Raw genomic sequence first — 12,360 nt, forward strand, 5'->3', positions numbered from 1 at the left:
GACCTGATAAAAGCTGCTCTGAGTACTTGTTACATCTACAAACGTTTGTATTTTGGAATGCCTCCAGTTTAAACTCTGCTCTGAAGTACATCATTATAGCTCCAGGCTGAGATTAAAATGTCTTTGATTTATTTATATTATAGTCATACGATGATGCATATTGATATTTGATGTTACAACACCTTGCGTAATCTGTTAGCACTTGGAGTACGTGCTGTGGATTTCACCAGATTTTAGCTCATATCTGTGAAATTCACAAACATATAGCCATTTCTGTGTTGGCTAAGATTGAATAGCTGTGGCAGCCATCTTTGGTTGACCAAACGTTTTTAAGTTGTAGATGTGCAAACAAAGAGTTCAGCTGAAATCTGTTCAGTGATCAACGAGATATTTTGCTAACAGCACAGACACTCGTCTTTAGCGGCGAGGGGTTAAGAATCAAAACAGGCCAGAGGAGATAAATCAAGCTGTGAAGAAGAGGCTGCTCATTGTTCAGCTCAAAATCAGAGGAAATTCTTCCACTCGAGGCTCAGTTTCTTATGAGTCTAACTGCAGAACCACGATATTATGCCTCATAAAAATCCTCAGAGTCTCAGTTTCAGCACTCAGGAGGACGAGCTGCCTTCTTTAACAGAATGTTTGCATTTTAGTCAATGAAATACATCAAATCACTCTTTAAATGTTATATTTTTGCTTGGTTGGATGTAAGACAGTTGCATCAAACTTCTTTATTGTTTCACCAACTGGTTAAACTTTATTTATTGTTTCTCACTTGTTTTTAGGGAATATATGAAAACACATCTTCTTTCACCCGGTGCATGCTGGGATATGTCCTGGCTCCTTATAATACTTACAAAAAAGTGTTAGCTTAAACCAAATTAGCTAAAACAACACAAGTAAACTTTACAAACATAAGAATATGTAGAGAAAATGTTTTAACACACAAAAGCTTTTAAATAACAAAATCTGTTTTTTACACCAACAGAGGGAGCTCTGAGTTAAACAACTAACAGAAATACTAAAGAAAAGTCATTTCAACCAGAATATAATAATAGTTATAATAATAATGATAAAAATAACAACATCAAGTAACACTACTACTTCTACTGCTACTACTACTAATAATAATAATAAAACTGCTGTTTAAACAAATGTCTGTCAAAATGTGGGGGTTTTACAGCTGATTGATTGATTAAACAGTAGTCATATGTTGGGAATTTGAATAGCTAATTTACTAGCTCAGTAGCTAGTAGCTAACTATAAAAACTGTTTACTTGATTGATTGAATAATTAATTCATCAAAAGCCATATGTTCAGTGCTGTGTTGTGTCATTGCTTCACCACACTGGATTCAAAGGAATGAATGACTTTAACAGTTTGTTAATAGATTATCTGGAAGGCAATTAATGACACATCAATTAAAATAAAATTAAATCAATTAAAATAAAGTGTGTTTCCTACTGTGGTAGTGCAGAGGGGTGTGGCTCCTTTAGGAGAACGTGCACGGATCAACGAGGCGAGGAGAAACTTGTGTTCATATCCTCGTGGTGAGAATCAGAGCACATGAGGGAGGCAGGGAAAATTAGCTGTAAAAGGTTGATGTTTTAGCAGTAAATGAACAGTGTAGACTGCAGTGAAGCAGTAAATACTACAACTCCTCCTGTTACAAGCAGTCTGAGTCTGTTTTCCTTCTGCTGTGTAAAGAAAATCCTTCTCTTGATGTGTTTGGATCATGTTTTTGTTAAAACGTGCATGAAGACATAAAAACACTAATTCTCTATAAACATCCAGAGGAATGCACTTTTCCTGGTACAGTATTTGTACCATTCAAAATTAGTAATCATTGAAAAATAAGTCACAATAAAACACAGTATTTTGACTGCATGATCTGTATTGAATTTTTGTCAGGGTTCCTCCTATGGATGCTTTCCGTTATGGAAGGAGAACAACGTTATGGGCTTATTTTTCAGCGATAGGTTTTTAGGAACTGGGACATTTTAACATGCGCAGTGTTGAAAATGTGGACGATGTTAGAGGGTTGGACATACCATGATCAGCTGGGACTGCAGTTTGATCTCGAGCCACTGGAGGGTGATCTTTAGTTCTTTAACCTCTGTGCTTCTCCTGACAAAAGTGTCTGAACTGATGTTTTCCTCCTTCTCCACAACTAAAATCTTTGCAGAAATACATCACACACATACGTTACTACTCCAGTCAGCTCTTTCAAAGTCATTCGAACTAACCTGTGACTTCACTTCTCACCTTGGTCTGATACCGCACCTCCGGATCCTCGCGATCAGAGCCTCGTGGTGTTCCCTCATCTCTGTCATGACCTGGTTCTGATACACAGAGGAAGGAGAATCCTCAGACCGATCTCAGTCCTCAGCAGAAGCGGCTCCTGCAGGGGATAAGGGGAACATTTCAACCCTTCAGTGTAAAAACTCAAAAGAATCTTTGTTTTATTATTTATTTTATTAAATGGAGTGCTGATGCTGTATTACATGAATGTTTTTGGTTGTTTGATCTGATCTGTGGGTTAGAGGTGGTGTGCAAACAGAAACAATGAGCTAATGGAAGAAGAGAAGAATACATGGAAATGGGCAGAGAGAAGAGGGGCAGCACTGGGAAAAGCACGAAGCAACAGAGATGTTGTTGAAAACGGTAATCTGACAGTATTTCCTCTGTTTTATCAGGGGTAAAACAGAAGTCATGCATGAATACTGATTAGTTTTGGGCACAACAGAACGATAAGTGGTTGAAATTATTGTTGCTCCCCATCTTAGCTGCACTCTTACCTCTTTGTGGTTCTTCTTCTTCAGCATGATGAGCTCACCCCTCAGCGACTCAGACCGACCCTCCAGGTTCAGTCCGTCCAGGGTGCTCCTCTGTGAAACATTACCGCTGTCCTCAGCCAACCTCGTGTTCCGTTCAGGCTCATACCTGCGAGGACAGAACAGGCCAGGGAGGTTTCAGTGATTCATTGAGGTCACGCTCCGATGCATGAGTGAAATATCACTTCAGTAGCAGGATTAAAAAACGCTTACTGCATGTTTGAATCCTCAGTAGCCAGTTTTGCGCAGCCACTGGCCTGAACGGCAGCAGGCAACATGCATCCCTTCAAGAAATGTTAGGCCTTGATCAAGATTTATATCAAACATGGATAAGTTCAGGTTTAAAACATTTATATCTCAGAGTTGTTCCCTAACTTAAAGACTGTCCATGCTTAATATTTTCAGAAAGTTGTGCAATCCCACCCCCGCTAAGTGATCAAACAAGTCAAACAAGTGATGCAGAAACCCACGAACGGCTCGCAGCACTACTTTCTCCCTTTCAAAACAATCCTTTCTCCAATCAGAGCTAAACAGATCTTTATCATTTAAGGGCTGAAAGGTGTTTCTAGCCCTGCCATAAAACACCCACACCCTCAGAGAAAAACCCTGCGGAATCCACATCTGATAAAGGACTGAGGCCTGTCAGGAGGAGGAACCACACCTTTGTGTCGCCATAATCTGTCAAAGCAGAATTTGTTTTCAGTTTGTGACAGAAACTGTCAGGGAAGTTCATTACTGAATCCAAAAGCACTGACACAAAGTTCAGAGTTTTAACTCGAGAAAATCACAACGAATGACGGGACATCCAGTGCTTAGAAAAGTTTCCCTCCAAGTTTTCACATTTAATCATTTAAATATAGTTTCATGATTATTGTTTCTTTCAAACTACTTTCACTTCTTTACCCATTCATCAAAATGTTCAGTTTGACTGGGAAAAGTATTTGTACCTTTTATACTTTACTTTATTTCAAATGAAATTCCCCTTAGAAATACATGGAGATTTCTTCAATTGCTTCAAAACATTGTTCCTTTTGAAATCAGCGTATTTAAACAATTTGGTCTTTTCTTATTTTGACATAAGGTTTTAAATATGATTTGACAAATTTTAGCTAGAGTTCAGCTAATTCATTTTTTTGCAAAGCTTTTTTGTTTTTTGCAAATTTAAACTTTTTGCAACAGTTTTGCCCATTTTAACTTTTACCAACAATTCAGCTAATTTGACCTTTTAGCTGCTGTTGAGGTAAGCTTATTTTTTCACTGTTCTGCCCAGTTTATCTTTTGTTCTGCTTGTTTTCACTTTAACAAATAAGTTTCAGCATCTTCAACAAATTTCAGCAGTCATTCAGCCCTCAGCCTTTACACAGAAAATGCAAAACGTTTCTAGTTAGGATTTAATTTGCTGACAAAAGTCAAGAAGTAAATATTTTGATCTAACTTTATTCGTCCGCTTCAGGAGTGTAATTTGTTCTCAGCAGCAGAAACAAAGCTGAGAAGCTGCAGATGTTTGCCTTAAGCTGAATTTCTTTGAACAATTCAGAAGCAGTTTGATGCCTAAAGTAAGAGTACAGACGTCTGTCATAATGTCAAAAATACTTAAATAAACAGTTCTGATTCTGAACGGGATAATTCAACAAATTGTTTCCACATCAGCATTTTGACATTTCACAGCAGGTAAAACAAACCACTAAATCTCTCCAATTAAAACAAAATTATTTTTACATAATTCATGATTACTACACCCGACAAACCTCGGCGTGCAAACCAAACTCTGGCATCTCTAATCAGGAAGAGAATCAGCAGGATTTCCTGAGGCTGTTTCCAGAGGGATTCAAGCAGAACAACATTTTACAACTTAAAGCAAAAAAAAAAACATGTTAAAAAGGATTAAGTACAAAGAAAAAAAGCTGTGGTTCAAGCCTGCCGAGTCGATCAGGCTGCTCAGTTACTTAGTTCAAAGACAAGCCCTCGAGGCTTTAGAAAGAGGAAGGTGAGATTACAAAACTTAACTTCAGTTTAAAGAAAATGCTTCTTTAGTCCCAATTTTAGCATCAAATGACAGTTCTGAGAAGGTGTAAATAAAGAAATTGACATTTATCTTCGGGTGGTTTAAAGCTTCAATGAGAAATTGAATTATGCATGTTTTTGGGGATGATTGCACAAAAGATAAATGTCTTTTTTTGTTTTTACTGGAAGCTCAGGTAATTTACCTGTGCAGTAATATATTGGAGATCTAACAGTCTGTGGTGGCAGGTGGCATCTGGTTGGAGAGTTAACGACCTTCATGGCTCACAACTGAAGCACGGGGAGGTTCGTTCTCAACTCCTCTTTGTTGTCATAAAAACATTTTAAAAATGTTGTTTTACGAATGATTGTGTAACAGTTTAATTAAGTAAAACAGGAGAAGACTTTATTCCTCACTACAAACACGTACAATTGAAACTCTGTTTGCCACTGCACTTCTGTATTTTTTAAAATACTGCTTTAGTTTTAAATTTGCTAATATATTTTTTCCTTTCTGTATATATTTATCCAGCCGTCCAGCCGTCTGTCCTTCTGTCTGTCCATCCATCCATCCATCCATCCATCCATCCATCCATCCATCCATCCATCCATCCATCCATCCATCCATCCATCCATCCATCCATCCATCCATCCATCCATCCATCCATCCATCCATCCATCCATCCATCCATCCATCCATTATCTGCTGCTTGTTCCAGAGTTGGGTCACGGAGTCAACCTGAGCAGGGAAGCCCAGACATCTCTCTCCATAGCCCTCTCTTCCACCTCTTCCAGGAGGATTCCAAGGTGTTCCCAGGCCAATCGAGACACATAGTCTCTCCAGTGTGTCCTGGGTCTTCCCTGGGGTCTCCTCCCAGTTGGACATACTCAGAACACCTCCCTAGGGAGGCGTCATTACCAGATGCCTGAACCACCTCAACTGGCTCCTCTCGATGTGGAGGAACAACAGCCCTAATCTGAGCCCCTCCAGGATTACTAACCTCTCACCTTATCTCAAAGGGAGAGCCCAGCTACCCTGTGAAGAAAACTAATTTCAAACGCTTGTATCTAAGATCTCATTCTTTCGGTCCCTACCCAGAGTTTATGACCACAGGTGTGGTTGGTAACGTAGACCGAGGTATGTGACTTCAGATTTGGGAAGCTGATCCTCATCATCATGCCGGTCACTTCACACTCCTTTCTGCCACTTTTTAGTACTAATTTATTTATATTTGTAGTAATTTATTCTATTGTGCACCGTCTAACCAACAAAACCCCTTCAGTCCAAATTCTGAAAAACAGGTAAAATGACTGAGCTATGCACTCCATCATAAATCCTTTGTTAACTTATAAAAGTCTTACATGGCTTCAGTGGTATTTGTTTAATTGCTGTGTTGAAAAAAAACAGACTGAGCAGGATTCTGCAGGTGATAATGAAACTGTCAGTCATCGTTAGTTCTGGCCTCACCCTGCTCATCAACAGGGCTGCTGACTGAGAAAGTTAAAAACAATTTACAAAAAAAGTCACTGTGACATTCTAGCTATGTGGTTGTTTCAGGTGCTCCTTCCTTCCCGAGTAGCCACTGTGAGAAAATTCGCACGAAATATTCTGCAATAGTTTTGCACCAGATGCCCTTCCTGCCACAACGTGGGCTCAAACCTGCAGCCTCGGGATTACAAGACAGCAGCACTGACCACCGAGCTATGATGTTTAAAAGCATATAAACGATAACTCTTCACTGAAACGAGAAACTACAACACTCACAAGGAGGGCAGAATGAGAAATACAACAAGCAAGATGTGTTTTAGTGAGCTTACATTACACTTGAGGATGGAAGACAACAGTTTCTCCACTTTTTTTTTAGCCTTTTTCTTTGCAACAGAGGCCCTAAAATAAATAAAATATTCCACTAATACTCAAAACTAGGTTTTCCATAAGCACGTTAGTTAGTAAGACGCCAGTAAATATTAAAGGTTTAGCACATGTTGCTCTTTTCATGCCAGATTTTAAACTAAAATCATGTACTGTTGCAAAAACGATGGAGTTATATTTATTTTAGCCAAACCTTGACAATAACGTCATGCAAGATATTGTGCAATCTGTGAGCACTCCAAGTATGAACGTGTTACGAATGACTCGCAGCTGCTACCATGAAAAATTTTAGCATAAAATCTGTTAAAATGTGCTGAGTTATAGCCGTTTTTGTGTTTATAAGGCTGCTTAGATGTGGTGACTCCAAAGGTTAATAAGTTGTAAAAGTTTTTTTCAATGATTACTTTGAAAGTTTTATACACATCCACCCAGGGGTTCATGAGATATTTTGGTAACAGACAAAGCTGACTCCAATAATTAATAGCAAAGGGTGTAAACTAGTTTAAATCCTATTTAACAAAGATAATTTTTGTGTCCATGTTGGAGCTGCTGAGTCCTCTGTAGCGCCTTTTACTTGCGGAGTGCCTCAGGGCTCTATACTTGGCTCCTTTTCTTTTTTCTTCGTACCTACTCCCTATCGGATCTATTCTCCGAAAACACGATATTGCCTTCCTCTTTTATTCAGATGACACCCAAATCTATATGCCACAAAAACAGGATAATCATGACTCTGTGAACGAACTACTGGACTGTGTCGGAGAAATTAGAAAATGGATGTCAGTGAACTCCAGCTGGTTCAGAACGCTGCTGCCCGACTTTTAACTGGTACCAGAAAACAAGAACCACATCCAATTTTAGCGTCACAACGCTGGCTTCCAGTTTGATTGATTTTAAAGATTGTTTATTTGTTTTTAAATGCATGCAGGGTCTCACTCCACAGTATCTGCCCTACCTGCTCCAGCTGTATGTTCCCTCCCCCTCAGTTCCTTTTGGTGGTCCCGAAGTCAAAGAGGAGGTTAAAAGGTGGCCGAGTGTTTTCGGTCGCTGCCCTGTTTAATTTTTTATGATTTTATCAGCTAATTTGCATCATTTAAACTTTACAGAACATGCTCCCAAACATACGTTCTCTAGCTTACGTGAGAAAAATGAACTGCGGTCGCCTTTCCCCCTCCGGGCCCAGGTTTCACAGGGCTCAAAATTGTCACTGGTATGTGTTGTTTTTGTCACTGGTGTGCTCAATAAGGCTGCAGATGTCATGTATGGCGTTTTCTCGTGTCTTAACACCTAAAAGCAACTGGTGAAAGAATAATGCAATCACTGCCCTTCAGTGCAGAAACAAGAAAATGTGGAGTCACAAGTTTGACCTGAAAATATGAAAGCAACCCACCTCCCATTGATTACCACACCCAGGGTGATGAAGAGATAGCATAGTAAAATGTGGAATAATCTGTCAACTGCATTCCACCCTTTCAGCTAAAACTTCAAGTCCTTCCCCCTTTGCTGCATGTGGCAGCTATATAACCAAGGAGACCAGGTGATACTCGCTACTGCAGATCAACTCCTGTGATCCTTCAGCATCCTTCGACCTGATCGAGACTCTTCAACATGTCTTTTAGCTCCAGATCCTACAGCCAGAATGTCAGCCAGAAGACCGTCAGTGTCTATGGCGGAGCAGGAGGTCGGGGCACCCGTGCCTCCACATCCGTATGCTTTTTGCCTGCACAAGGCCGAACCGATAACTATAACTTATCCTATAAGAGCTTTGGGGGTTCCCTTGGCCTGGGCAACACTGAGGGACTTGACCTTCACGTTGACGAAACTGAGAAGGCCGCCATGCAGAACCTGAACAACCGTCTGGCCTCCTACCTGGAGAAGGTGCACAAGCTGGAGAAGGAGAACCAGCTCCTGGAAAAGCAGATCAGAGAGTGGTACGAAAGCAAAACTGTGACCACCCACGACTACAGCCACTACTATGTCATCATCCAGGAGCTGCAGGACAAGGTGAGAGGCAACGATATGCAGGGGTTTCTTCTCCATCCTTTCACTGAGGGATCTGTTGATCTGTATTTCATGTTAGGACGCCTGAACCATTTTATATATTTCATTTAAGAAACATGTTGTACGTCTCTAATAAACTTTAAGAAATCTGAGCTGAAGCGTGTTTTCAGCTGACATCTGTGACTTTTTCTCAGATTCGGGCTGCCCTCGTGAGCAACTCTAAGGTCGTCCTGGATATTGACAATGCCAAACTGGCTGCTGATGATTTTAGAATGAAGTGAGTGTTTTCTCTCCTGTCACTGAAGTGATATTTCACACATACATCAGAGAATGAACCTCTCTGACCTGTTCTGTCCCCTCAGGTATGAGAATGAGATGAGCATGAGGATGGCTGTAGAGGGCGACATAGCTGGACTGAAGAGGATGCTGGATGAAATGAATCTGATCAAAATGGACCTGGAGTCTCAGTACGAGTCTTACAAGGAAGAGCTCATCATGATGAAAAAGAACCATGAGGAGGTAAGATATCAGTCAGAATAGGTAGCAAGTAACAGTGCAACAGTTTCATTAACTTATTGATTTGGTAGGCTGCGTCAACACGTCTGTCTATGAAGTCTCTGCACAGAACCTGAAAATAAGTTACTACATCTATGATTAATTGAACACAGTTCAAAGTCATTCATGTTTCCAGTGGCAGCTGTTTACTGTATGATCAAACTGTCTCAATTTGTCTTATCCTTCTATTGTGTACTGAGCAAATGCATGACCTCTGTCTTACTCCTGATTAAACAGAGGAAATACTGTGTTAGGTTACTGTTTTCAAAAACCTCTCTGTTGCTTCATGCTTTTCCCAGTGCTGCCCCTCTTCTCTCTGCCCATTTCCATGTATTCTTCTCTTCTTCCATTAGCTCATTGTTTCTGTTTGCACAACACCTCTAACCCACAGATCAGATCAAACAACCAAAAACATTCATGTAATACAGCATCAGCACTCCATTTAATCCAAATAAAACAAAGATTATTTTGAGTTTTTGCACTGAAGGATTGAAATGTTCCCCTTATCCCCTGCAGGAGCTGCTTGCGATGAGAAACCAGATAGGTGGTCAGGTTAATGTTAGTGTGGATGCTCCTTCCCCTGTGGACCTGAACCAGGTCATGACAGAGATAAGGGAACACTACGAGTCTCTGATTGCCAAGAATCGCAAGGATCTGGAGGCATGGTATCAAAACAAGGTGAGAAGTGAAGTCACAAAATTTTACAGTTCAAATGACTTTTAAAGAGCTGACTGGAGTTGTAACGTGTGTGTGATGTTGTGTCTCTGCTCAGATTGCAACTGTGGAGGTGGAAGTTAAAGAAAGTTCAGACAGTCTTATGACGCAGCGCACAGAGGTTAAAGACCTGAAGTCCGTCCTCCAGAGGCTTCAGATTGAACTGCAGTCCGAGCTGAGCATGGTACGTCCAACCCCCAAACTAACCCACGTTTTCAAAACTCAGTTTGAGTTCAGGATGATTTAGATCAGGGGTGTCCAATCCTGGTCCACGAGGGCCACTATCCTGCATGTATTCCTTGTTTCCCTGCTCCAACACACCTGATTCAGTGGTTTAATTCCCTCTTCATGTTACACAGAAGCCTGTTAATCACCCACTGATTCAAATCAGGTGATTTAGATCAACTCTTGGTTTAAGAAAATGATAGCTGAAAACTAGAAAAATTACATTTTCTGCAAAAACGCATCGTGAATGCTGAGTGCTTAATGAATTTGTTAAAAAAAATTAGATGTTAATGCTAAAAAAAGCAGAACAACAGCTAAAAGATATAAGAACAACACACTCTCTAAAAGCTAAAAGAATGAAAAAACTAGCTAAAAGCTACATGTAGCAAAATGCTAACTATAAGCTAAAAGCAGAAAAAGGCTAGCCAAAATTAGCAAAAGGGCTAAAAAGAGCAAAAGGCTGTCTAAAAAATAAAAGTTACAAAAACCTAGCCTAAGGCTAAAAGTAGTAAAATATAGCTAACAGTGGATACAGGCAAAAGGTTAGCTAAAAGTAGCAGAAAAGTACCTATATCTAAAGTAGCAAAAGGCAAGCTTATTGCTAAATGTAGCAGAACATTAGCTAAAAGCGAATAGTAAAAAAAGACTAACCAAAAAGTACATTGTTTTAAGTGTTAAAAAATCTCAGATTTCATTTTTTTCTGCGCTCTCTGTGAAAATGGATCACTTTCTCATTTCATGGCTGGTTATCCTTCCTTTAACCTTTCACTAGTTTTTTTGTTGATCCTTCTTTTTCTGCTGGTGAATTGCTGCAACCAGCTGGTGATCTCCGTGAACCAACTCACAAAAATAAACAAAGATAGTGAGCAGAAATGTCAAATCATCATATTTAATTCTTGCAGACCTATTTTTGCTTTATTTATTTGAACAGAAATCCAGCCATAGACGTGTGCCATTTATCTCACATATAGCAACAAAGCAAATATTTCCTAAGCGCTGGCTGTGTATAACTTTTTCATACATCTGAAAAGTAATCCCATATCTTTGTTCTCCCACCACAACAGAAATCATCTTTGGAAGGAACCCTGGCAGAAACTCAGGTCCGCTATAGTGACAAACTGTCAGGTTTCCAGTTTGAGGTCACAAGCAAGGAGGATCAGTCTCTTCAGCTCAAAGCCGACAGGACTAAACTTAACGAGGAATTCGGCACGCTTCTGGACCTGAAGACCCGCCTGGAAAGCGAGATTGAGCAGTACAGGAGGCTGCTCGATGGAGAAGATGACAGGTGAGACCCGATGATAGGAGAGATGATGAGAATATTATGAATAAAATATATGACAGAGGTGCCAACTAATATCTTTTTTTTTGTCTCTCTTCTATTGACAGCTCAAAACAAGGTAAGAAGCTTTTTGTTCTTAAAATATTAGGAACATTTTAAAGCTTTTAGAAATAATATTTGCTGACAAGTCCTATTTCTTGTTCTTTTTTTCCAGTGATCACAAAGGTCATTACTGTGCAGGAGACAGTCATCGACGGAAAGGTCGTTCAGTCCAGCAAATCTGTTGGCGTGAATCAAATTCAGTGAAAAGTTGAAACCATCAGCAAAATTCAATAAAGATCTTGCAGCAAAAATACTTGTTAATTGTCTGTTTGTGAAATGCTTTGAACAGTAGTAGTGTTATGAAAAATGAGGTTCTGCTAATGAATACTGAGCACAAGCTGCAGCTCTGCCTGATGGGATCGTCTTCAGTTTTGGATTATTCCCCATGGATAGCTGCTCACAATTTCCACAGTGGCCTTGAAGTCCTAATTTAAACAAAAATTGTTAAAAATGTGATTTTAGGAAGCTCTCAATGGGATTAAAATGACAGAAAATGGTGGACTTAAAGGGGAAATAAAACAAAAGTAGAGATTACTCCATTAAACAGTTGCAGATTGAGAACAAACAACATATTCTTTTCTTAAAGGTTTTCATTTTTTCAGTCTGTAAAATCTTCTAAAAGGATGCCTTTATGTTCTTAAAAACACTCAACTTTAAAAACATCATTATCTCCACCTTTATCTGCCTTTCCAATTACAGTAAAGCAGAGACACATTTAAAAAAAAACATTTGTTTTCTTCTCACAACCTTCCCTGACTATGTGGGAGTCAATCAGAAAAACT

The 12,360-nt window shown here is 39.6% G+C and overlaps 1 protein-coding gene and 1 non-coding gene across 2 annotated transcripts; one reads left to right on the top strand and one right to left on the bottom strand.

The window, feature by feature from the left end:
• Positions 1 to 348: 348 nt before the first annotated feature.
• On the bottom strand, positions 349 to 3,347 carry LOC108236410. The gene is made up of 4 exons (XR_005232976.1): positions 3,045 to 3,347; positions 2,796 to 2,940; positions 2,263 to 2,398; positions 349 to 2,174 (listed from the first exon to the last, which is right to left on the bottom strand). It is a non-coding gene; the product is annotated as an uncharacterized LOC108236410 (transcript).
• A 4,891-nt stretch (positions 3,348 to 8,238) lies between these two features.
• LOC108236363 (keratin, type I cytoskeletal 13-like) lies at positions 8,239 to 11,831 on the top strand. The gene is made up of 8 exons (XM_017416951.3): positions 8,239 to 8,706; positions 8,898 to 8,980; positions 9,066 to 9,222; positions 9,775 to 9,936; positions 10,031 to 10,156; positions 11,262 to 11,482; positions 11,584 to 11,594; positions 11,691 to 11,831. The coding sequence occupies exons 1-8, from the start codon at positions 8,311 to 8,313 to the stop codon at positions 11,780 to 11,782; spliced, it is 1,248 nt and encodes a 415-aa protein (XP_017272440.1). The 5' UTR covers positions 8,239 to 8,310; the 3' UTR covers positions 11,783 to 11,831.
• The last annotated feature ends 529 nt before the right edge of the window (positions 11,832 to 12,360 follow it).

Source organism: Kryptolebias marmoratus, linkage group LG3, assembly GCF_001649575.2.
Source record: "Kryptolebias marmoratus isolate JLee-2015 linkage group LG3, ASM164957v2, whole genome shotgun sequence".
Classification (NCBI taxonomy): domain Eukaryota; kingdom Metazoa; phylum Chordata; class Actinopteri; order Cyprinodontiformes; family Rivulidae; genus Kryptolebias; species Kryptolebias marmoratus.

Coding starts and splice junctions, on each gene's coding strand:
- LOC108236363 (XM_017416951.3), top strand. CDS start 8,311: ATGTCTTTTAGCTCCAGATCCTACAGCCAGAATGTCAGCCAGAAGACC. Junction 8,707..8,897: donor TCCAGGAGCTGCAGGACAAG/GTGAGAGGCAAC, acceptor ACTTTTTCTCAG/ATTCGGGCTGCCCTCGTGAG. Junction 8,981..9,065: donor GCTGATGATTTTAGAATGAA/GTGAGTGTTTTC, acceptor CTGTCCCCTCAG/GTATGAGAATGAGATGAGCA.